Below are 21,029 nucleotides of genomic sequence, written 5' to 3' on the forward strand. Positions count from 1 at the left end.
TTGCCCGCCAGGCAGTATTGGGAAAGATCCAGAGCCAGGCACCTGGCTGCACATTAGCCTTTCCTGGACAGCTTAAAAAGGGAAAAAACCACACCTGGGCCCCTCCACAAAAAATGACTGATCCAATCTATGGGCTGGATTGAGAACCAGGATGCAGAAACTCCTGTCCCGTGGGGACGCTGGAAGGACAGGCAAGTCTTTGGCTGGGAGCCAGCCTTTGCTGCTCCTGCACACAGGGGTGCAGGAGGGTCCCTTCCTCCTCCTCCCCCACAGCCACCCTATTCCAACAGAGCTGGTCAGTTCCTGGAAGCCCGGTAATGGGAGCAGACCCTCCTCATTCCTCACACTCGGGGAGGGAAGGGTACCTGGTACCAGCCTTCTTTTGTGCTCCCTCCCTTTCTCCCAGCTTCAAGCTACCTGGTACCTGCAGGGAGAAGTAGTGAAAGCTGAGCAGCTCTACAGAAATGGGTTTAGCTGGAGAGGGAGCAATCAGAATGACCAAATACATTTTATCTGGAACGAGATAATAAAATAGCGTGCACTTTATTTAAAACCAACCAAGCGCTGATAAAAATATATATCACTGCAGCTGTGATTCCACATCCAACCTCAACAGTAAGAACTGGGCATTTCTTTCCTCTTCACATCATGTGCTGGGCCTGGCAGAGGAGGCCACCCACTTCCACCGGGGCTCTGGTGGGGCGGGCTCAGGCGGCAGGCTGCCTCTGCTCCCAAGGAGGAGCTCGAGAAGGAAAAGGGGAGGGAGGCGCATCGCCGCTGCTGCCCGTCTGCTCTGTGCTCCTCCTCCCAGGCCGCTGCTCAGCAACTCCTTGGTAGCAGCGATGGAGAGAGACGGATGGAGAGCCGTCTGGAATTGTGTGGTCAAGCCGAGCCCTCCTTCCTCCTTCGGGGGTCTGTGAAATCCCCACAGGGGATCTGATGGCCGCTGCCGGGTCCTACTTGCAGGCACAAGCCTACGAGGCAGTCGGTCATCTTTTGCTTTGGCTGAAGGGGAATCAAGAGTCTGAGAGGAATCCCTTTCCTCTTGACATAGAGCAGCCACAGGGCAGTTTCCTACCTACAGTAGGGCAGCAACGGGCAAGCAGAGGCCCTGCTGGCTCGGATTAAGGCACTTGTAACAGACTCAGCGTAGTCCCGCCCCGACCCCATGTGGGGACTCCCCCACCTTCCCTTCCCCTCAGGCCCCCCGCACCCTGCCTCTTCCCCACACGGGGCAATGGAGGGGAGGGGAGCATGCCTGCAGAGACCGTGGTCTGGCTGGAGGGCAGGGCTGGGAGAAGACTGCCTATGAGGCAGGAGGCCGGGGACTTGGCAAAGGCGGAGCTAGAGAAGGACAGGACAGCAAGAGCACTGGGAGAAAGGCAAGGTGGTGCTGAGGCCCCGGAGGCCGTGGGCAGTGACGGTGGCCCGGGGCAGACGCAGAAGCTGGCGGGAGGCCCCCCAACCTGCCCTGGCTCAGACAGGCTGGGAACAGAGAAAGGGTTAAGAGAACCAACCCCAGGCAGAGACCCTTGGGAGACAGGGTCCCTGAGGCCCATCGGGGTTCGGCCTGCCTCTCTCTCAGCCACGGGATCTGGTGCCAAGAAAAAGGTGCTGGCGATTCAGAGACAGGGCAAGAAAGGGGCAGGGGGCTGGAAGGAGGGCTGTGCGACCCAGAAGCAGCTCAGCTCTTTGGTAGGACGAAGGCGGCGTCCTCTGGCGGCGTCCCTGTCACTCCTCCTCCACGCTGCGGGGCCCCTTGGCCGCGCGCCTCTGCCGCCAGCGCAGCTCCTCCACCTGGCGCTCCAGCCCCCGCACCTTGGCCTCCAGCTGGGCCCCCGAGGCCCGAGTGCCAGTGAGCCGGCTCAGCAAGGCGTAGAGGGTCAGCAGGGCCAGGAGGAGCAGTGCCCGGGTGGAAGGGTCGGGCACTGACCTCACCAGCGCCACGAAGGCGGCCAGGAAGAGGACAAGCTTCAGGCCCCACAGGATCCGCCCCAGCAAGGCCAAGACCAGGCCGAGGAGCAGGGACAACAGCCAGTAGGCAACCAGGGCCCCGGCTCCCCAGAGCAGAAAGGTCTGGACCTGGCCAGGGCTGAGCTTCAGGCCCTGGGTGAGGTGATCTCCTGGAAGGGGAGAGAGTCACAGAATCAGTCAACCTGGAGATGCTGTGGGGAGGGGGAGGTCAAGAACCAAAAAAAGGGGGAGGAGCTAAACTCTTCTGCCAAGGAAAAATCCTTTCCCATGGAGCCACAGAGACCTGAGCTTAAATCTCAACTCTGGTTCCAGCTGGCTGTGGACAGAGTCCCACCCTTGGTTGAGCCTGCTGCATCTATGAAATGGGAGTGATTCTCTGGGCTGTGGGTGACAGACGAGATGCCATGGCTTAGCAGCAACATGGCGGTTAGCACCCTGCCTTTATGCTGGCCTCTGGGGAGGCCTGGGAGGGGTCCCACAGCTAGGGGAAACGTCTAGGCCCTGAACAGATAAACTCCCATGAACAGGAAGTGGGAGGCTGAGCTCCAGCTGGCCCAACCAGTTCTCTGCTACCCACCTTCTAGCCCCAAGGCGTTCAGCAGCTGTGCAGCGATTCCAGACAGAGCGAAGAAGGCCACAGAGATGGCCGATGAGATGGTCCACATCACCTGAGCCAAGGTCTGTGGGAAGAGCAGGGCAAGAGATGAGCTGTAACTGAAGCCGTAACTCTTCTCCTCCGGGCCTCACCACCACTGCCTGCAAACGTCTCCCCTCTGCTTCTTGGCCTCCCTTCCACAGCCACTTTGCAGTGTACAGTGATGGACTGCAGGCCATTCCTCCTTCCTGAACTAGAAGCCAGGACAGGGGACCCTAATTCAAGTGATTTTTTTTCTTTTCTTTTTTTGCCTTTTAGGGCAGCATATGGAGGTTCCCAGGCTAGGGGTTGAATGGGAGCTGCAGCCGCCTGCCTACGCCACAGCCACAGCAACATGGGATCCGAGCCGTGTCTGCAGCGACCCACCCTACAGTTCACAGCAATGCCGGATCCTTAACCCCCTGAGCGAAGCCAGGGATCGAACCCGGGTCCTCATGGATCCTGGTTGGGTTCGTTAACCACTGAGCCACAAAAGGAACTCCTAATTCAAGTGATCTGCTGAAATACGTTGGTGGCAGTAGTGGGTGAAAGTGGACATGGGGGGTACTCATCAAATCCCCGGGGTAGTCACCCTGCAAAATTGGGGTCCTCCTAGCCTCCCAGGGAATAATGAAGGTGTGTGAAGTTACACCTGTCAAGGGCGAGGATGTTTCAGTGAAAAAGGAGTCAATCAGCTCTTCGATATGATGCGTTTTATAAATGATCATTTCAGCCATTTAGTAAACCCATCAAAAGTATGGGACAACATGCTTGGGATGCCATTAGGTAGAAGAGCCAGCCCTGCCTTGAGTCCCTGAGTCATCCCCACCCCCACCTCTAAGATGAAAGAATGGACTTGGGGCTTTTGACGTTTTGCCAGTTGAAGACTAGGTCAGATGTCGACCAAGGTCAGACACTACCATCAGCAGTGACATAGGTTGATAACGATGGCTCATTTCCCAGCCTTTCTGGCAAGAAAAGCCAGGAATAGGGGAAAGACGGGGGTGGAGCCCAAGGCCCTGGCGTAGGAATGAAACAAGCAGGAGTGCAAAAGGCAGGGATTGCCTGGCTTCATTCACTGGAATTGGGGGCTTTCTGCACCAGGGGTTATGACGCACAGAGGAAGTAGAGCCAGGACGGGTAGCCCTGGACAAGTCCCCTCCCTTGTCCTGAACACCTGTAGTCACAGCAGGGAACACTGGCCTTACCTCGGAAACCAGGTGCGTGGTTTCTGGCCCAATCCAGGCATCCAATGTTCCCCGCACAGATCGTCCGATCTGGCTCAAGAGGTCAACTGGGGCCTCCCTCTTCTGCTGGCCTGGTGACACAAAGTCGCGATGGGACTGGCATGACACCGAGTGGAGGAGGATGAGGGCCAAAAGGACCATCAGGATGACTTTGAACAGATGCTTGCCCGGTGGCGAACTGCTGCCTGCGCCTGCCATGGCTGGGTCTGCCGGGAGAGACGCGCGGGGTGAGTGAGCGCAGGGCCCCAAGTGGCAGAGAAACGCAGGCACGGCGTTCCCCAGCACCCCCCAGCACCCCTCCCTGAGAGCTGAGAAACGCAGAACTGGGACTTTCGACTTCACTTAGACACAAACATCTGATTCATGGGTTCCTCTTTCACGTTCTTCACCACTTGCATATTAATGAATCTGCGAGGATTAGCCAATACCTTCAAGTAGTTGAGAAGAGGGCTCTAAGGCTTATTCCAGTTCTAAAAACCTGGGCGCTCCCATTGGGGCTCAGTGGTTAACGAACCTGACGAGTAACCATGAGGTTGTGGGTTCAATCCCTGGCCTGGCTCAGTGGGTTAAGGATCCAGCGTTGCCATGAGCTGTGGTGTAGGTTGCAGACGCAGCTGGGATCCCTCGTTGCTGTGGCTCTGGCGTAGGCTGGCGGTGGCAACAGCTCCCATTAGACCCCTAGTCTGGAAACCTCCATATGCCGCGGGTATGGCCCTGAAAAGACAAAAGACAAAACAAAAAACCCTAAAGGACTGCCCTTGTGTCTCAGGTGCTTTAGGCAAAAAAGAAAAAAAGAAAAATAATTATAAGAGTATATAAGGCTTTGTCCCAAAGGAGGTTATAATCTACTTAAGATAAAGCTGATATTAAAAAAAAAAAATGGGAGTTACGGCTCAGAGGTTAAGAAATCTGTGAAGTTCCATCCCTGGACTCCCTCAGTGCGTTAAAGGTCTGGCATTGCCACAAGCTGTGACACAGGTTACAGATGCCACTCAGATCTCACTGCCGTGTCTGTGGTGTAGGCTGGCAGTTGCAGCTCTGATTCGACCCCAGCCTGGGAAATTCCATATGCTGCAGGTGTGGCCATAAAAAGACAAAAAATAGTAAAAATAACTTAAAAAACAGCACACAGATAGGATCACCACTGTACAATGATATAAAGAAAAGGGCTCAGCGACATGCTCAGATAAGAACGCACTGCACTTAGGTCATCTGCTCTGCAGGACCATCCTGAGGTGGGTGTTATCCTTCTACCACCATGGGTACAGAGGAGAAGAAGCTGAGACTTAGGAAACGAGCATTTGCCCAAGGACACTGGGCAAGAAGAAAGGCTAGCTTCGAACCCAGGCTTCTGCATTCAAATTGCATGTTTGTTGGCAGTGAAGGTAATACAGTGGCTCTCAACTGTCATTGCTCATTGGAATTGCAGGAAAGCTGCACAAAGTACTGATGTCTCTCGGAGGTCCTGATGTTACCATCTGGGTGTGGCCTGGGCTTAGATCTGCAAGCCCCCTCCCCGCAGGATTCTGCTGTGCAAAGCTGAGACCCATGACACAGATTGACCTCAAATCTCCAGCCCCCAATGTAGGCAAGGAGTTAAAGCACAAGTTTTAAGATTATTATTAAGGAAGTTAACCACGTGCCACCTATCTTATGGAGGCCTCACAACAAACCCCCCACCCCCATTTTACTGAAGAAACAGAGGAAGGATAAGGAGTAAGTGGGAGAGCCAGGATTTGAACCCAGGCGTCTGACCTCAGACCCCTCGCACACACCACCGTGCTGTATCCTCTCCAACTTAAGTCTCAGAAGTGATTCGGAAAGTCATACAATAGATTATTCATGAGCTGAAAAAACAGACTTGCCATCCACCAGTCCACTCCTGGAATTACTCGTGACAATTCACTTAGCCACTTTGTGTTGTGTGCTCTGATCTGTCTGTAACCTGATGCTGTCGGCAAGTTAAGACCCAACAAGTACCAACTCATTGAAGTATGTGTGGATTCAGCCAAGAAAAATGTTTTCGATTCCAGCTTCTATTTGCCACCATGCTTAAGAAAAGTCAGACGGCATCAGCAAATCCTCTGTGGTCTTCCAGACTCAGAAATGAACCTGCGGCTCTAGGGAGTTTCCGTGATTCAGACCTGATGAGCAGAGGCTGAGCCATGCCCCGCAGGTAGGAGCTGCCAGGGCACTTAGTTACTGGGGCACTTAGGGCGTCGACCAGAAATCTGGAGCCATGAGGATGGAGGGAAGGGAAAAGAAGGTATTCCCATTCTTGCCAGTGGGAAGGAGGAGAATCCAAGAAGGGGCTATAAAAATACCACATTCGGGCTCTTTCCAACCCAGAAAGAGCTGCTCTAAGTCTCTCCTGAGACCGGTAGGCTCAAGGGGGGCTGCAAAACATGCAGTTCATATGGAACGACCTTAGGCTGGGAAGCCTTCTACTCTGGCACAAATCAAGAACCAGATGGTTCCTGCCAGCCAGTGGAGATGAGGAAGGCACAGGTCAGTCTATCTGGGTCACAACCACACTGGGACTTAAAGAGCAAGGTTGCTATCTTGGGTTGGGTTCTACATCCAAGGACCTCCACCAGGAGGGATCAGATGTCGTCTCCTTCTTTCTAGAAGGTCAGGGTGACGTGAGCTGCTCCCCCATGGCAGCCTCCTGCATTCTGTGCCAGCCTCGGCTCTCAGGTGGCCCCATTTGCTCCAGTCTAGGGGAGCTGGGGACCTCGAAATAAATTCTCTGAGGTGAGGCCGGCATTGCCCCGCCAGCCGACCTTCTGAAGTGCACTGGAAACCAAATCTAAGACAATTTGGGAGTGTGTGCTTTGCAGATAAGAGTAATCACTGGCTGTTCTGTTTCTTCAAATTGTTTTAACAGGATTCCTTTTTTTTTTTTTTTTCCCTTCAGCATGAGTCTAATCCACCACCATTACAGCAATCTTATAAGATACCACTACTCTCCCCATTTTACCCTGAAAACTCTGGCTTTGAGAGATCAAGGGATGTGTTGAAGTTCACATAGCAGGACTGGGACTTGACTCCAGAACTGAGGATCTAAACCTTGCCTTTTGCCCTTTCCACACCCCCACACTGCCTCAGTAAGAAACAGTCTCTCCCCTCCAGGTACTTGGAATTCTGCCCCCAAGTCGACAATCTCCAAGTGAGAGGACTCCCACGAGGAGACCAACCACGAGAAGAGGACCCACCTGCTGGGCTTACATGTCATGGTTCTGCACCAAGAGGTTTGAGGATAGCACAAAACTGGGACTAGACCTGATGTTTTGCAGTTTTGTTCAGATAGCTGCCAAACGGCTCAGGCAGGGCCAGGAGACCCCGGCAGAGTGCAGGAACCAGCCTCACTTAACTATGGTCGTGAGAAGGCACTGTATGTTTAGCTGTGGTTTACTAAAAGGGCAGGGTGGGGCAGTCCACACACCCCAGCAGGCTCCTTCCTCCGTTAGCTTCCTTTTGCACTATGAATCATTACGTGGCAGAAGGGGCAGCTGACTTAGTGCCCCTCTGCTGGATCTGATGTCCCCAACATTGCTGGATCTCCCCCCATGAAGCAGGGGGTCTCCACTCTGGTGGCCCATCAGAAGGATCTGAGCCTCTTCAAGCAGGGTGTCTTCTCCTCCCCCCTCGACTGCAGGTTTCCTTACTCAGACTCTCTGAGGCGGGCTCAGCCTTTTGTTTTTAGAGCTCCTCAGAAATTTCTGAGATGGCTGTCACAGATGATCCAAGCACAGAGAAAAGTCTACTGTGGGCAAAGCTAAGGACTCTAGACTTTGTTCTGTCCCAGGCTCAATTCTGCCACCCACTAGAAGCCACTACCTGATGCCTAGTATTTAACCTATCAGAGTTTCAGTCTCTGCGAATGTAAAATGGGGACCAGCAAAGTTAAGAGTGATTGCAAGGAGCTAAATGTTTCTGCAAGAACTTCGTAAATGGTAAACATAGGAATATTGCAGTACACAAACGGTCGATATACCATTTACTGCCTAGTAGCATAATTGAGCAGTTTCTATGCCTGCCTCCCCCATTAGACTTTGAGCATCTCCTGGCAGACTTGACAGCTAACTTGTCTTGGAATCCCCGGCGCCTAGCACAGAACAGTGATTAATAAATGCTTGTTAAATGAGTACTAGAAGCCGGCCAAGAAGCGGCTAGAGAGAGTAGCAATGGAAAGCCGTGGAGAGGTGGAGAGGAGACTATTTTAAAGTTAATCCAAATATGTAGCGGCCACCCGAAAGCACAGCTGCGTGGAAAGGAAGCTCTTAGATCGGGCGAAGCTGCCACAGAGGAGAATGAAGTCAGCGTCCTGGCAGGTGGGGGCAGCCCCCGCTAAACCCCTGACAGCTGCTGCCCAGCAACTGTTTGGGGGCAGGGCGACGGGCAAAGGGGCAGGTTCCCAGGCGCGCGGCGCCCTCCCCAGGGCCCAGCCTCCCCAAGACAGGGTGTCAGTGGCATGCATGTGCTATTTCGAACAGTGTGTTCCCTGCCAAGCCTGCCGGGTGGCGTCGCCGGGAAGGGACGCGGAGCGGCCGGGAGGTTCGAGGTACCCCAAAAGGTTCCGACCGAGGCTGCGGTAGGCTGGACCGTGAGCGGGAGTAGCGGGCGAGGGGCTCAACTCTAGCCTCGACCTCTAGCCTGACAGCCACCTAGCATCTGCCGGACCTTCTCCAAGCAGCAGTCGGAACGCTCCTCTCCCCGGAAAGGCGTGCCTCTCTTGTTACCTAGTAACGACGCCCCCTGTTGCATAGCAACAAGGATCCGGGTCCCCAGTTTGTTTCCCCGCGGAGCGACGTCGGACCCCTCCCCACTAGTGCTCTCCAGGCCTCGCGGCTAAGCCCTAGTCCCGCTTGTAGCTGCCGCCGCTTCCCCGTCCCGCGTGCAGCCCCCCGAGCGCCAGTCTCGGCTCGCACTCACCCGGCTCCGGCCACGCTATCCTTCACGTGCGACTTCACTAAAACGCGCCACTAAACCCGCGCCTCAATCCCGGGGCGTTGGTTTATCGTCTGCGCACGCGCAAGGCGGGATGAGCCCGGGAACAGGGCAGCCTCCCTCCCGGGACCAATCTGGTGCAGGTCAGCGCATGCGCCCTACACTCTGATTACGTTTTTTCCCAAGCATTTCCACTCAGAGAAGAATGGGGTCGGAAGTTTGACCTGGGAACGGAAGTCCCTGGCGAGAAAGGGGAAAGAAGTGAGTATATCTGGGCGATAGAGTGGGTAAACTGGCTCTTTGAATTAGGAGTGGAAGTTTATCCGCCCCCAACCCCGCCTTGGCATTTCGGGCAATGTAGTTCTCCAGCACATGGAGTCGCCTGCCGCATTGTGGGAAATGTAGTTCTAAGGAAGAGGCGCTTGAAAGCACCCGGTCTTTTGAGAAACTTTTCGCGCTAAAAAAGGCACAAAGGGACCGGGTGTTAGAGGAGCTGTAAGAAGAGCACAACTGAGGAAAATGCATCCGCTCCCTCTGAGACCATTTCCACACCCTAACTCTGCGGATGACTCCCAGGTGTTCCCTCAATTTTAGAGAAGGAAAGGAACCAACTCCCAAACCCAGTGTCTATCCAAAAGGCAGCGTCATGATGGGGAATCACGAGGATTTGGAATGAGGTTTTCCTTTGCCAGAGAGATGAAACAGGCTGCCTAGGTCGTTTCATCTATCTGGGTCTCCTTTTTTCAATTTTACTGTTGTGAAAAAGGAAACCTAGACTCCAAATAGTGTTACCTATACTAAGACAAGCCCCCCAAATCGGGGCTTAATACCTAACCTAAGTTTCAACCTCCTCCCAAAATTGTCTTAACCAGTCAGAAAGTTTTTGGTCAGCACCAATGAGGTAATCTGTCACCTGGGGCCAGTCCCCAAGATGACGATAACCTGCCATGTAGACCCTTTCTGTTCCCCATAGTTAGGTTACCTGTGCCTAAGATAATCTTTTTTTTTTTTTTCTGTTGATGGCGTCCATATCCTGGCCTTTAAAAACCTTTCCCTAACTGTTGCCCTTTGGAGAGATGGTATGTTGCCTGATTCATGAATCTTTTATAGCCAATTCGATCTTTGAAACTTAGTTGAATTTTGTTTTTTGACTGTATAAAGTACTAGAAGGTCTTAAAAATACCTCTTCACTGCACAGTAGGTGTGGAGATTTAATGAAAAAGAGTGAACGCTGAAAAAAAAAAGAAAAAACCTAAGTTGCTGTTCAAGTGCTTTTATCACTTTTGGCTGCCATGGAAGCTCCCCTTTGATGTTAAAATAGTTACTGAAACCCAACACTCTTAAGGCAGAACTTTTTTTTCTGTCCCTCCCTGAATCATCTTTCTAATTCTGCCTTCTTCCCAGAAAATTGTCTGAAAGAAAAACACACAACATAAGAGCAGTGAGTTCAGTATTTTTCAGGGTCTTACTGAAAAAATACTGGGACACGGCCTCTCCCATAGCTCTGAGGAACTGCTCCAGAGAAGCTGGGGGAGAGGCCAGTATGTTCGTGATTTTGGCTAAGGAGTATGGACAATCCAGCCTACATCTCAGTAGAAGGTTACTGCTACTCATGAGGCAGAGGTATCAAAGTTAATGACTTTAGTGCTTTTCTAAGTATGGGAAGATGCAAGAATTGGGGTTCATAATTTTTTTTTCCTGCTTTATCTAACTAAGGACCTGTTTTGCCTGTTTTCCCAAAGCAAAAGTGGTTCATCCTGTTCTTCACCCTGAATTCCTTACAGGGGCTACTGTAGGTCAGCAACAGCAATGAGTAATGACCTAACCTTGGAGACTTGTGGAACTGGATGGTGAGTGACAGTCACTGTTTTACAGTGCCCCCTTGTGGCCATAAGTTTGACCAAGGATTGGGAGGCATTTCATAATCAATTTGTCCCACAGTGTCAATAAGGCTTATTCCTGGGTCAGGAGAGGATTTTGTTGATATGCCACTCAGTGTGCTATTACTGGACTAGGCCCTGTTAATAGTAGCCATTAGAGTCTCTGAACCACCTGTCTTACTAGTCTGTTATGGTCCAGGAAATATCTGATTGGAAATTTCCCATATCTGTAATTACACTATTACAATCATTTAAAAAAATTTTTTTTTTGGTCTTTTTTAAGTCACACCCATATGGAGGTTCCCAGGCTAGGGGTTGAATCAGAGCTGCAGCTGCCAGCCTACACCACAGCCACAGCAACACCAGATCCGAGCTGCGTCTGCAACCTACTCTGCAGCTCGTGGCAACGCCAGATCCTTAACACACTGAGCGAGGCCAGGGATCAAAGCCTCGTCCTCATGGATGCTAGTCAGGTTCATTACCACTGAGCCACAATGGGAACTTTTTTATTTTAATTTTTTATTACAGTCATTCTAATCTTATATAGAACTGTATATTTTGTCAACTGTTTCAGGTTACTTAGTCATCATTATTTCTGTGAGAGGCTCAGTTACGCATTGGGTAATAAAAGAAACAACAATCTTATAGAATAGGCAGAATACAACTAGTATAGCTAGTAGCATTAATAAAGTCTCAGGTAACAATTTAAACCAAGTTCCATTAGGAGTGGCCCAGTATATCGCTGGTCATCGGACTCTGTCTGTTCTATACCAATAGCTATCTTTAAGGGTAATGATATGTTGGCATTATTTGAGGGGCATTCAGCCCAATTTCCTAGTGTTATTAAGCTCATCATCATTAGTATAGTTTACCAGTTCCCCAAACAATGGGGGCTTTAAACTTAAATCACTGTAGCCTGGTGTTAACCATATAAATCCATCCCATAATTGAGGGAAATCTCTCCCAATAAACAGAAGGTTAGGGTTTTTGACTGAAATTTAGCTCATTGTTCTGACTGAGCTTGAGTAACCTTTAAAGAAAATTTGTATTTATGGCCAGAGTTAGAGCAGGTATAATTTTTTTTTCTTTTTTCTTTTTCTTTCTTTTCTTTTTTTTTTTTTTTTTTGGTCTGTGCCCACAGCATGTGAAAGTTCCCTGGCCACGGATCAAACCCATGCCACAGCAGCAACCCGAGCTGCTGCAGTGACAAGGCCAAATCCTTAACCTGCTGCACCACAAGGGAACTCCAGAGCAGGTATAAATGTTTGGCCAAGTGAGGGAGTCCCACCTAGTAATATCCATAGTGGCCTGAACAGAACTGTAACTTTTTTTTTCTAGAATAAATTTCCCAAGGGCCATCCAATCAGAGCCCCAAGGTGGAGAAATCCACCAAGGTAAACTGGAAGTACTGGACATAGGAGTTCCCGCTGTGGCTCAGCAGGTTAAAAATCCGACATAGAGTCTGTGAGGATGTGGGTTTGATCCCTGGCCTCGCTCAGTAGGTTAAGGATCCGGCGTTGCTGCAGCTTCAGCAAAGGTTGCAGCTCTGGCTCAGATCTGATCCCTGGCCCAGGAGCTCCTTATGCCATGGGATGGCCAACAAAGAAAAAATAATAATTCAACTAAACCTTACAATAATGCAACATAAGAAAAAGGAGCCAACTAGGAAGTGGATGTCAGGCAGTATAAATACCAAAATTCAAAGACAGTTAATGGCACTAGAAAAATAGCCACAAATGTGTATTACTGAAACATAGTTATTCTCTCTGAAACCACCCTTATCTCTACCAAATAGAGCCAAGGTAAGACTAATTTGTTTGCAAAATAAGTCCAGTTTCAGCAAACTTGGCCTGGTTATTTACATGAGCATAATTGAGCATATACACTCTTTTAAATTGGCTTTGCTGGAACTTTCCATAAGGATTCTCAGATTGCACTTTTAAAGGCCTCTCAAGGCCAGGACAGCCATGCCAAAGACTTGTTGTCAGATTCTGTTTGAAATAACTATAAATTGGGTTAAGGATCCGGCTTTGCCTTGAGTTGTGGTGTAGATTGCAGACGTGGCTCGGATCCCACGTTGCTGTGACTGTGTTGTAGGCCAGCAGCTGTAGCTCTGATTCTAACCCTATGCTGAGAACCTCCATATGCCACAGGTAAGGCCTGAAAAAGCAAAAGAAAAGAAAAGAAAAAGAAAATAGCAATAAATTTGGGTGAATTACTCTCTTCTTGAGGTCCAAAAGACTTGAGGTTCTTGCATCTGCCAGGAAGTGGCTTTCTTTTCTTTCTTTTCTTTTTTTCTTTTTTCTTTTTTTGTCCTTTTAGGGCTGCATCTGTGGCATGTGGAAGTTCCCAGGCTAGGAGTTGAATTGGAGCTGCAGCTGCCAGCCTACACCAGAGCCATAGTAACACCAGATCCAAGCCTCATCTGCAATGTACACCACAGCTCATGCCTTGTCTGTGACCCACACCACAGCTCATGGCAACTCCAGATCCTTTACCCACTGAGCAAGGCCAGGGATTGAACCCATGTCCTCATAGTTACTAGTTGGGTTTGTTACCACAGAGCCCCATGACAGGAACTCCAGGAAGTGGCCTTCTTCATTGACGTGATAAGGCTGCCGGGAACCCTATATGCAAGGTACCGGACTGTTTTTTCAAAGAGTTTATGGCTCCATAAAGTCAATCTTAGTTCCTTAACGCTATCCAGCCATATCTGAGTCTATGTATGTCTCTCTCAAATATGACATTCCAGTCAAAGCCTTGACAGTATAACTAATGTGTCCAATTGCGTGCTGTTATCAGGAAAACAGATTCTTATTGAAATTATGCAAATAACTATATTGCCATGAAAATAGGAATAGTCTCTCAGAGTTTCCAAATTCTGGAGGGAACAGGTAAAGAGAAAAGAAAAATATTTCAGTTCTGCTCAGAAAGGTATAATTTACCAAACTGTGAGTCACAGTTAGCTTAAGGGTGAAGGTTTCCTTATATCTGGGAGACAGAGATTAAAAGCCAATAATATTTCAAAGAGCCATATTTGTTTTTGTTTTGTTTTGTTTTGACCACCCTGCAGCATATGGCGTTCCCAGGCCTGGGATCAAATCCAAGCCAGAGCTGTGACCAACACAGCAGGTGCAGCAACATGGGATCCTTAACCCACTGGCCCAGCTGGGGATCAAACCCACGTCCCTGCCACTGCAGAGACGCCATCAATCCCACAGTGCTGCAGTGGCAACTCCAGAGCCATACTTGTTGATCCTGATGCACTCCTTCTTTTATGAAGCCGTCAGGTTTTCCAGAATGATTTAATTTCTTACCCAATTCAACAGTATATCTGAATGTTATCGGAAACCTGTGTTTCTATGACTCTTCTTGAGGATGAAGCATTTTTGCAAATGCCAGAGCAAAACAATAATACCCTATAAATGACAAAAGACTTTAAAAGGAAAGGCAATTCTCAAATTTATGTTCGTGACATTCAATATTGAAATAATAATTAGAATTATGACAGGTAACATTATATCAGGACACATTCAACTTTTAGAATTTCATATAGTTTCTAGAACATTTGGAGTTCTCGTTGTGGCTCAGCAGGTTAAGAATCCGACTAGTATCCATGAGAATGTGGGTTTGATCCCTGGCCTTGCTCAGTGGGTTAAAGGATCTGGCATTGCCAGAAGCTGCAGTGTAGGTCGAGGATGTGGCTTGGATTGGGTGTTGCTGTGGCTGTGGCATAGGCCAGAAGCTGCAGCTGCAATTCAACCCCATCCCCGGGAACTTCCATATGCTGCAAATGTGGCCCTAAAAAAAAAGGAAAAACTTAAATTAAAAAAAAAAAAAAAAAAGGGGGAATTCCTATTGTGGCTCAGTAGTAATGAACCCAACTGGTATCCATGAGGCTGTGGGTTCGATCCCTGGCCTTGCTCAGTGGGTTAGGGATCTGGCATTGCCCTGAGCTGAGGTGTAGGTCATAGATGCAGCTTGGATCTGGGTTTCTGTGGCTGTGGCAAAGGCCAGCAGCTGCAGCTCTGATTTGACCCTTAGGCTGAAAACTTCAATATGCTGTGAGTGCAAACCTAAAAAGATAAAAATTATATATATATATTTTAAAAATAGAACATTTATGTTACGGTTACCCTTACAATATAACCTAAGGAGGATGACAGTGTTTCCCATGTAACGTAACACACCAAATAAGCCTCATTAGTTTAACGTCTTTCTTTGAGACGTTTTAGTGCCCTCTGAAGCATCCCAAAGTTAGTTAGAAGTGAAAAGAACTTTGTTTAGAATTCGATTTGAGGACGTTTGTCAAAAATATCAAAAGATTTTTAAAACACTTGGTCAAATAGGATCAAAGGTCACTATGAAACGAGATTTATTCATTTAACCAAGTGACAATAGAAGATTTCAAAGGCAAACACAAAAAGTTACAACAGATTGTGGGGGGGGTTGTCTTTTTTTTTTTTTTTGTTAGGGTCACACCCATGGCATATGGAGGTTCCCAGGCTAGAGGTCCAGTCGGAGCTGTAGCCGCCAGCCTACACCAGAGCCACAGCAACTTGGGATCCAAGCTGTGTCTGTGACCTACACCACAGCTCACGGCAATGCTGGATCCTTAACCTGCTGAGCAAGGCCAGGGATCGAACCCACCACCTCATGGTTCCTAGTCGGACTAGTTTCCACTGCACCATGACAGGAACTCCTACAACAGATTGCTTAAAAGGTAAAAAACTTTTAAACTTTTAAAGAATCTGTTGTCAAAAGCAGATCAATATTCCAAGAAAACTTTGTCTCTCTTAGCAGAGAGAGAAAACCAACTTCTAACTTTGTTCCAGCTTATTTTAAATATTTTTTTCTTTTTTTAATTACTCAAATAAATTTATCACATCTGTAGTTGTATAATGATCGTAACAATCTGATTTCACAGGATTTCCATCCCACAGCCCAAGCACATCCCCCCACCCCCCAAACTGTCTCCTCCGGAGACCATAAATTTTTCAATGTCTGTGAGTCAGCATCTGTTCTGCAAAGAAGTTCCGTCTGTCCTTTTTTCAGATCCCACATGTCAGTGAAAGCATTTGATGTTGGTGTCTCATTGTATGGCTGACTTCACTTAGCATGATAATTTCTACGTCCATCCATGTTGCTAAAAATGCCAGTATTTCGTTCTTTTTAATGGCTGAGTAATATTCCATTGTGTATATGTACCACATCTTCTTGATCCACTCCTCTGTCGATGGACGTTTAGGTTGTCTCCATGTTTTGGCTATTGCAAATAGTGCTGCAATGAACATTGGAACAAACTTCAAAGTTTCTGCACAGCAAAGGAAACCCTAAGCAAAACGAAAAGACAACCCACAGAATGGGAGAAAATCTTTGCAAGTGAATCAACTGACAAGGAATTCATCTCCAAAATTTATAAACACCTTCTGTAGCTCCATACCAAAAAACCAAACAACCCCATCAAAAAATGGGCAGAAGATCTAAACAGACAGTTCTCCAAAGAAGACATACAGATGGACAAAAAACACATGAAAAGATGTTCAACATCACTCATTATTAGAGAGATGCAAATCAAAACCCCTCTGAGGTACCACCTTACACCAGCCGAATGGCCATCATCAAAAAGTCTACAAACAGTAAGTGCTGGAGAGAGTGTGGAGGAAAAGGAACCCTAGTACACGGTTGGTGGGAATGTAAATTGGTGCAACCACTCTGGAAAACAGTATGGAGATTCCTCAGAAAACTAAACATAGAACTACCATTTGATCCAGCAATCTCACTCCTGGGCATCTATCCAGAGAAAACCATGACTCGCAAAGACACATGTACTTCGATATTTATTATTTTTAATATTAAAACCCATTCAATCAAATTCATTTCAATCTTAGCCAGTCCTGATCATATCTCTTCCTAGAGTTTCTTTTCTATAATTTTCTGTAACTTTCTTTTTTACCTTCAGATTTCCTCCCATGATTCCTCTTTTCCTTCTCTCTCTCATCTCTTTTTAGGACAAAATTACTTTCTTTTCCCTTAGCAAAATTCATTTCTATTCCTTATACCTTCTTTTTCCTTTGCATACAAATATTTTCCTTATTAATTTTTAGTAGTTTTGATTATATATTTTAATTAGAAGCTTAACCTTTAAAAATCTTAATTTCTAGTTGAAGCTAAGAAGTAAGTAATTATGAACTGTCTCAATTAGCATTCTGTAGAATGGCAAACTTATTAACTCTATAATTTCTAAAAACATGTGCTTTCTGATAAGAAAATGTCCCAGTGTGGCACCAAACATATTAACAGTCTAAAATATTGTTAGTTTCTCTGTAAAAGGAAGCCTATGTTAATGCTTCAATCTTATTTTATTTGTAAGTGATCTATATATTCAATAAACTTCCATCATTCAACTTAGCAAAACTCTAAAATTTCAACTTACCAAAAATAAAAAAAATAAAATTTCAAGTTACAAAAAATCTGGAGAATCTATTTTTAAGGGGACATACCGTAAAACACAATTGTTCCTAAAGAGTTTACTTGAAGGAGTTGCCACCGTGGTGCAATGGGATCAAGAGGGTCTCTGCAGTGGCAGAGATGCAGGTTCAATCCCTGGCCTGGGTGCAGTGGGTTAGGGATCTAGCATTGTGGCAGCTGCAGTGTAGGTCACAGCTCTGGCTCAGATTTGATCCCTGGCCTAGGAATTCCATATGTTGGGGGGTGGCAAAAAAAAAAAAAAGAGTTCAAATAAGAACAATTATTGGGAGTTCCCACGGTGGCTCAATGGGCTACGAACTGGGCTAATATCCATCAGGATTCAGGTTTGATCCCTGGCCTTGTTTAGTGGGTTAAGGATCCTGCGTTGCTGTGGCTGTGGTGGAGGCCAGCAGCTACAACTCCTCCGATTTGACCCCTAGCCTGGGAACTCCCATATGCTGCAAGTGCAGCCATTAAAAAAACAAACAAACAAAAAAAACCCCACGATTATCACATTTACATTGAATTTACTTTTAAAAATATTACAGCAAGTTATTGCTGACAAATTTTGTAATAGAACTAATAAGATCTTATTTGATTTTTAGTAAACCTATATATAATAAAAATGTTGACTACTCTAAAGACACCTCAGTATTAATTAAACCAACAAACAAACTAATTTAATATCAAAGGTTAGATTAACACTGAGTATTTCTCAGATCATGTGAACCTGAAATCCATTTGGGTCACTTTCATGTTTCTGAGAAATTATATACATGCTTCTTTTCCTTTAGTCCAATTAAATAGAGCTCATTTACAAATTAATTTTGCCAATACCACCTGGAGGTAGAAACATAACATATCTATAACATACACACAGACATATAGACACACAACCAGGGGTCTCATAGCTTTCTTTTAAAACTTAGTCATATATTACAACTTAAAACTCATTTGTTTATGAATACAGAATAAATTTATTTGCTTGAGTTTAAAAAGTTCTCTCTCGGAGTTCCCATTGTGGCTCAGCAGAAACGAATCTGACTAGGAACCATGAGGTTTCGGGTTCAATCCCTGGCCTCGCTCAGTGGGTTAAGGATTCGGTGTTGCTCTGAGCTATGGTGTAGGTCGCAGACGTTGTTCAGATCTGGCATTGCTGTGGCTCTGGCAGAGGCTGGCAGCTACAGCTCCGATTCGACCCCTAGCCTGGGAACCTCCATATGCCACAGGTGCAGTCCTAAAAAGCAAAACTAACTAACTAACTAACTAACTAAAAATAAATAAAAGTTCTCTCTCCCTTTCCCCACTCCCCTCAGTCTCAAGAATTAGGGGTGGTCTAGGTAAGAGCTCCTGAGAGCCCTGGTGGAACATGTGTATCTTAAAGACACCGGGAGTGAAATGTAAGCTCTCCTTCTAGAAGAATTTTGTTACCTTAGGTTCACAATTTCGAAAAGATATGTTAGCAAACCAATTTCTCTAGGCAAAATCCGTTTTGGAATGTCAACACCATCTTGACCATTTCAGGGTGGGGTTTCCCTTGGTTCCCAATTAAGTCCTTGCAAGTGTAAGTTCTGTACATATGCAAACCTGGCCAGGGGGTTAGGTAGAGGTTGGCTGTTTGATGTACCTCTTTTCTTCTTTTGGGGAAGCTCTAGCTCCTATTTCATTTCATTTTATTTTACTTTATTTTATTTTTTTTGTCTGTGCCCGAGGTATTAGGAAGTTCCAGGGCCAGGGACTGAACCCACACCACAGGAGAGACCTGATCCACAGCAGTGACAATGCCGGATCCTTAATCTGCTGTGCCACCAGGAAACTCTCTATTCCCCATTTTAAAGTTGGTTTGTTGGGAGGAGTACCCTGGTGGCCCAGTGGTTAGGATTTTGTATTGTCACTGCTGTGCCTTGGGGTTCAACCTCTGGCCCAGGAAATTCTGCATGCTGTGGGTATGGCCAAAAAACAAAACAATCTCCTCTTCCAAAAAAAAAAAAAAAAAACAAATGAAGTTGGATTGTTGGGATAAAATCACTTTGAAAAGTGTGGGGGGACCTGTGTGCTGTTTGTGAGCCCAATTCCTCTGGGTGTCACCTTAGAGTCATGTCAGCGTTTTTACATGTCTTGATTTCTTCCTCTAGTGCTCTGAGCACTGCATGGTCCATCCTTATGTGGGCATCCTTGGATAAGCGACTTTTTAATGAGTGGATTTCCCTGTGGGATTACTGCACAGAATGCAGGCTCACCTCCACTGGTCCTTTAAATTTCCCAGTTGCCTGAGAAAGCTGAAACCAGCAGGAGGAGCTTTGTCCCTTTGGAGCCAAAAGCTCTCATATGGTATCTTCACCTTCGTTTGGACAAACCTTGTTAAAGTTGATGAAATTGATTTGAGAGAAGACGTCAGGTCAGCTTCTTAGCTAATCACCCAGTCCAGACCTCCTCACTGTCTTTCAATTGAACAAAGGCTTCCCAGTTTCTCTCATCTGGGGAATATAGGCACCTCTTGGACCTAAATTCAAGGATAACCCATTCCTCATTCCAAGTTTAACAACCCCTGCAAAAACAAAACAAAACAAAACAAAACAAAAAACCCTTAGGATTGTCAACCAAGATAAGAGATCCAAGACCAGGAGAAATTCACCTAAAGTCATCTAGATATGGCAAGGTGGTGATGGGCACAAGCGGTCCTTGCTGGATCATCCTAGAGTTCAGGCAAAGGAGAGAAGTCAGCTCTGAGTCCCTTCATGGTCACCAAAACTGTCAACTGAAAACGTAAAAAAAAAAAGGGGGGGGCACAACATAAGAGCTGTGAGTTGATTTTATGCATTGTGCTACTGGGGACTATAGCTCAGGAGACAGGCTCTGGATAGTGCTAAGGAACTGCTCCAAAGAGGTAGGGGAGAGAGCAGTATATCTGTGATTTTGGCTAAGGAGTATGGACAATCCAGGCTACATCTCAGCAGAAGGTTATTGGTAGTCATGAGGAACAGATATTTCAGTTCATGGTTTTTACTGTCTTTCTAAATATAGGAAGATGCAAGAATTGGGATTCATAAAACATTTTTCCTGTTATATCTAACCATCTAAGGGCCAGTTTTGCCCATTTTTCCAAAGCAGAGTGCCTTATCCTGCTCATCATCCTGAATTCCTTTCAGGGTGTGGTTTGGGACAGCTACTGTAGTGGCTAATGACTTAACTCTTGTAGAACTGGATGGTGAGTGACACTCTTTGTTTCACACAGACTGCACAGGATTAACAACCACTTTGTCCCCATGTCAAGTTGTTTTTTTCTTTCTCAGACACATCCATCTTCCTCTGGACCCTCATCCCTTCCTGCCTTGGCTAAGTGTCTCTTTCCTCCAGAACAGACTCTAGTAGCATCCTGGGACCCATCTTCCAGCCTTTCTTACAGTTGCAACTTCACATTTGCTTGTGAGATCACTTCCAACTAGTAGGACTACCAATCTCACTTTATGCATGGTCCTTCCTGGCCAAGAAGCGTACCCCCACCCCTCCTATGACAAGTTAATTTCTTTTCAACTCTCTCTTCCATCTGAGTGACAGAAACACTCTCAGACAGTGCAGGGTTCTTCCCACCCTGGTTTTCCAGGTTGTACACAGCTTTTGGAAAATAACATTGGGCCAAAGGGTAGATGGGGAGAATTCATCTAATCCTCTTAGTTATTTGAGCTGCATTGTCCTGCTTAATCCTCTGTCAGTTGTCCACACAGGTTGCAACTACATCTACCTGTGATATGGAGCTTCTGAGTTACTGACCAATGTGTCCCCTTGCTTCCTGAGAAGCAGCCTTGGCCTGAGGGATCAGGGTATAGAGTTCTCGTCTCAAGGACCCACTGACAGCTCTGTACATAGCCCTTC

At 47.0% G+C, this 21,029-nt stretch overlaps 1 protein-coding gene and 1 long non-coding RNA gene across 2 annotated transcripts; one reads left to right on the forward strand and one right to left on the reverse strand.

Moving 5' to 3' along the window:
* Positions 1-524: 524 nt before the first annotated feature.
* Positions 525-8,924, reverse strand: TMEM109 (transmembrane protein 109). Its single transcript, XM_047775621.1, has 4 exons — positions 8,791-8,924; positions 3,817-4,061; positions 2,552-2,654; positions 525-2,123 (listed from the first exon to the last, which is right to left on the reverse strand). The coding sequence occupies exons 2-4, from the start codon at positions 4,051-4,053 to the stop codon at positions 1,732-1,734; spliced, it is 732 nt and encodes a 243-aa protein (XP_047631577.1). The 5' UTR covers positions 4,054-4,061; positions 8,791-8,924; the 3' UTR covers positions 525-1,731.
* LOC125125113 (uncharacterized) lies at positions 5,018-15,962 on the forward strand. Its single transcript, XR_007134365.1, has 4 exons — positions 5,018-6,031; positions 6,988-9,066; positions 10,590-10,655; positions 15,934-15,962. It is a non-coding gene; the product is annotated as an uncharacterized LOC125125113 (long non-coding RNA).
* The last annotated feature ends 5,067 nt before the right edge of the window (positions 15,963-21,029 follow it).

The sequence above is a fragment of the Phacochoerus africanus genome, chromosome 4 (assembly GCF_016906955.1).
Source record: "Phacochoerus africanus isolate WHEZ1 chromosome 4, ROS_Pafr_v1, whole genome shotgun sequence".
In the NCBI taxonomy this organism is placed as follows: Eukaryota; Metazoa; Chordata; class Mammalia; order Artiodactyla; family Suidae; genus Phacochoerus; species Phacochoerus africanus.

What these genes read in the sequence shown, in the direction of transcription:
- TMEM109 (XM_047775621.1), bottom strand. Translation starts at nt 4,053, where the DNA reads ATGGCAGGCGCAGGCAGCAGTTCGCCACCGGGCAAGCATCTGTTCAAA. An exon ending in CCACGCACCTGGTTTCCGAG is followed by an intron (nt 2,655 to 3,816) that starts GTAAGGCCAGTG and finishes CTCTTCCCACAG; the next exon opens with ACCTTGGCTCAGGTGATGTG. An exon ending in GAACGCCTTGGGGCTAGAAG is followed by an intron (nt 2,124 to 2,551) that starts GTGGGTAGCAGA and finishes CTCCCCTTCCAG; the next exon opens with GAGATCACCTCACCCAGGGC.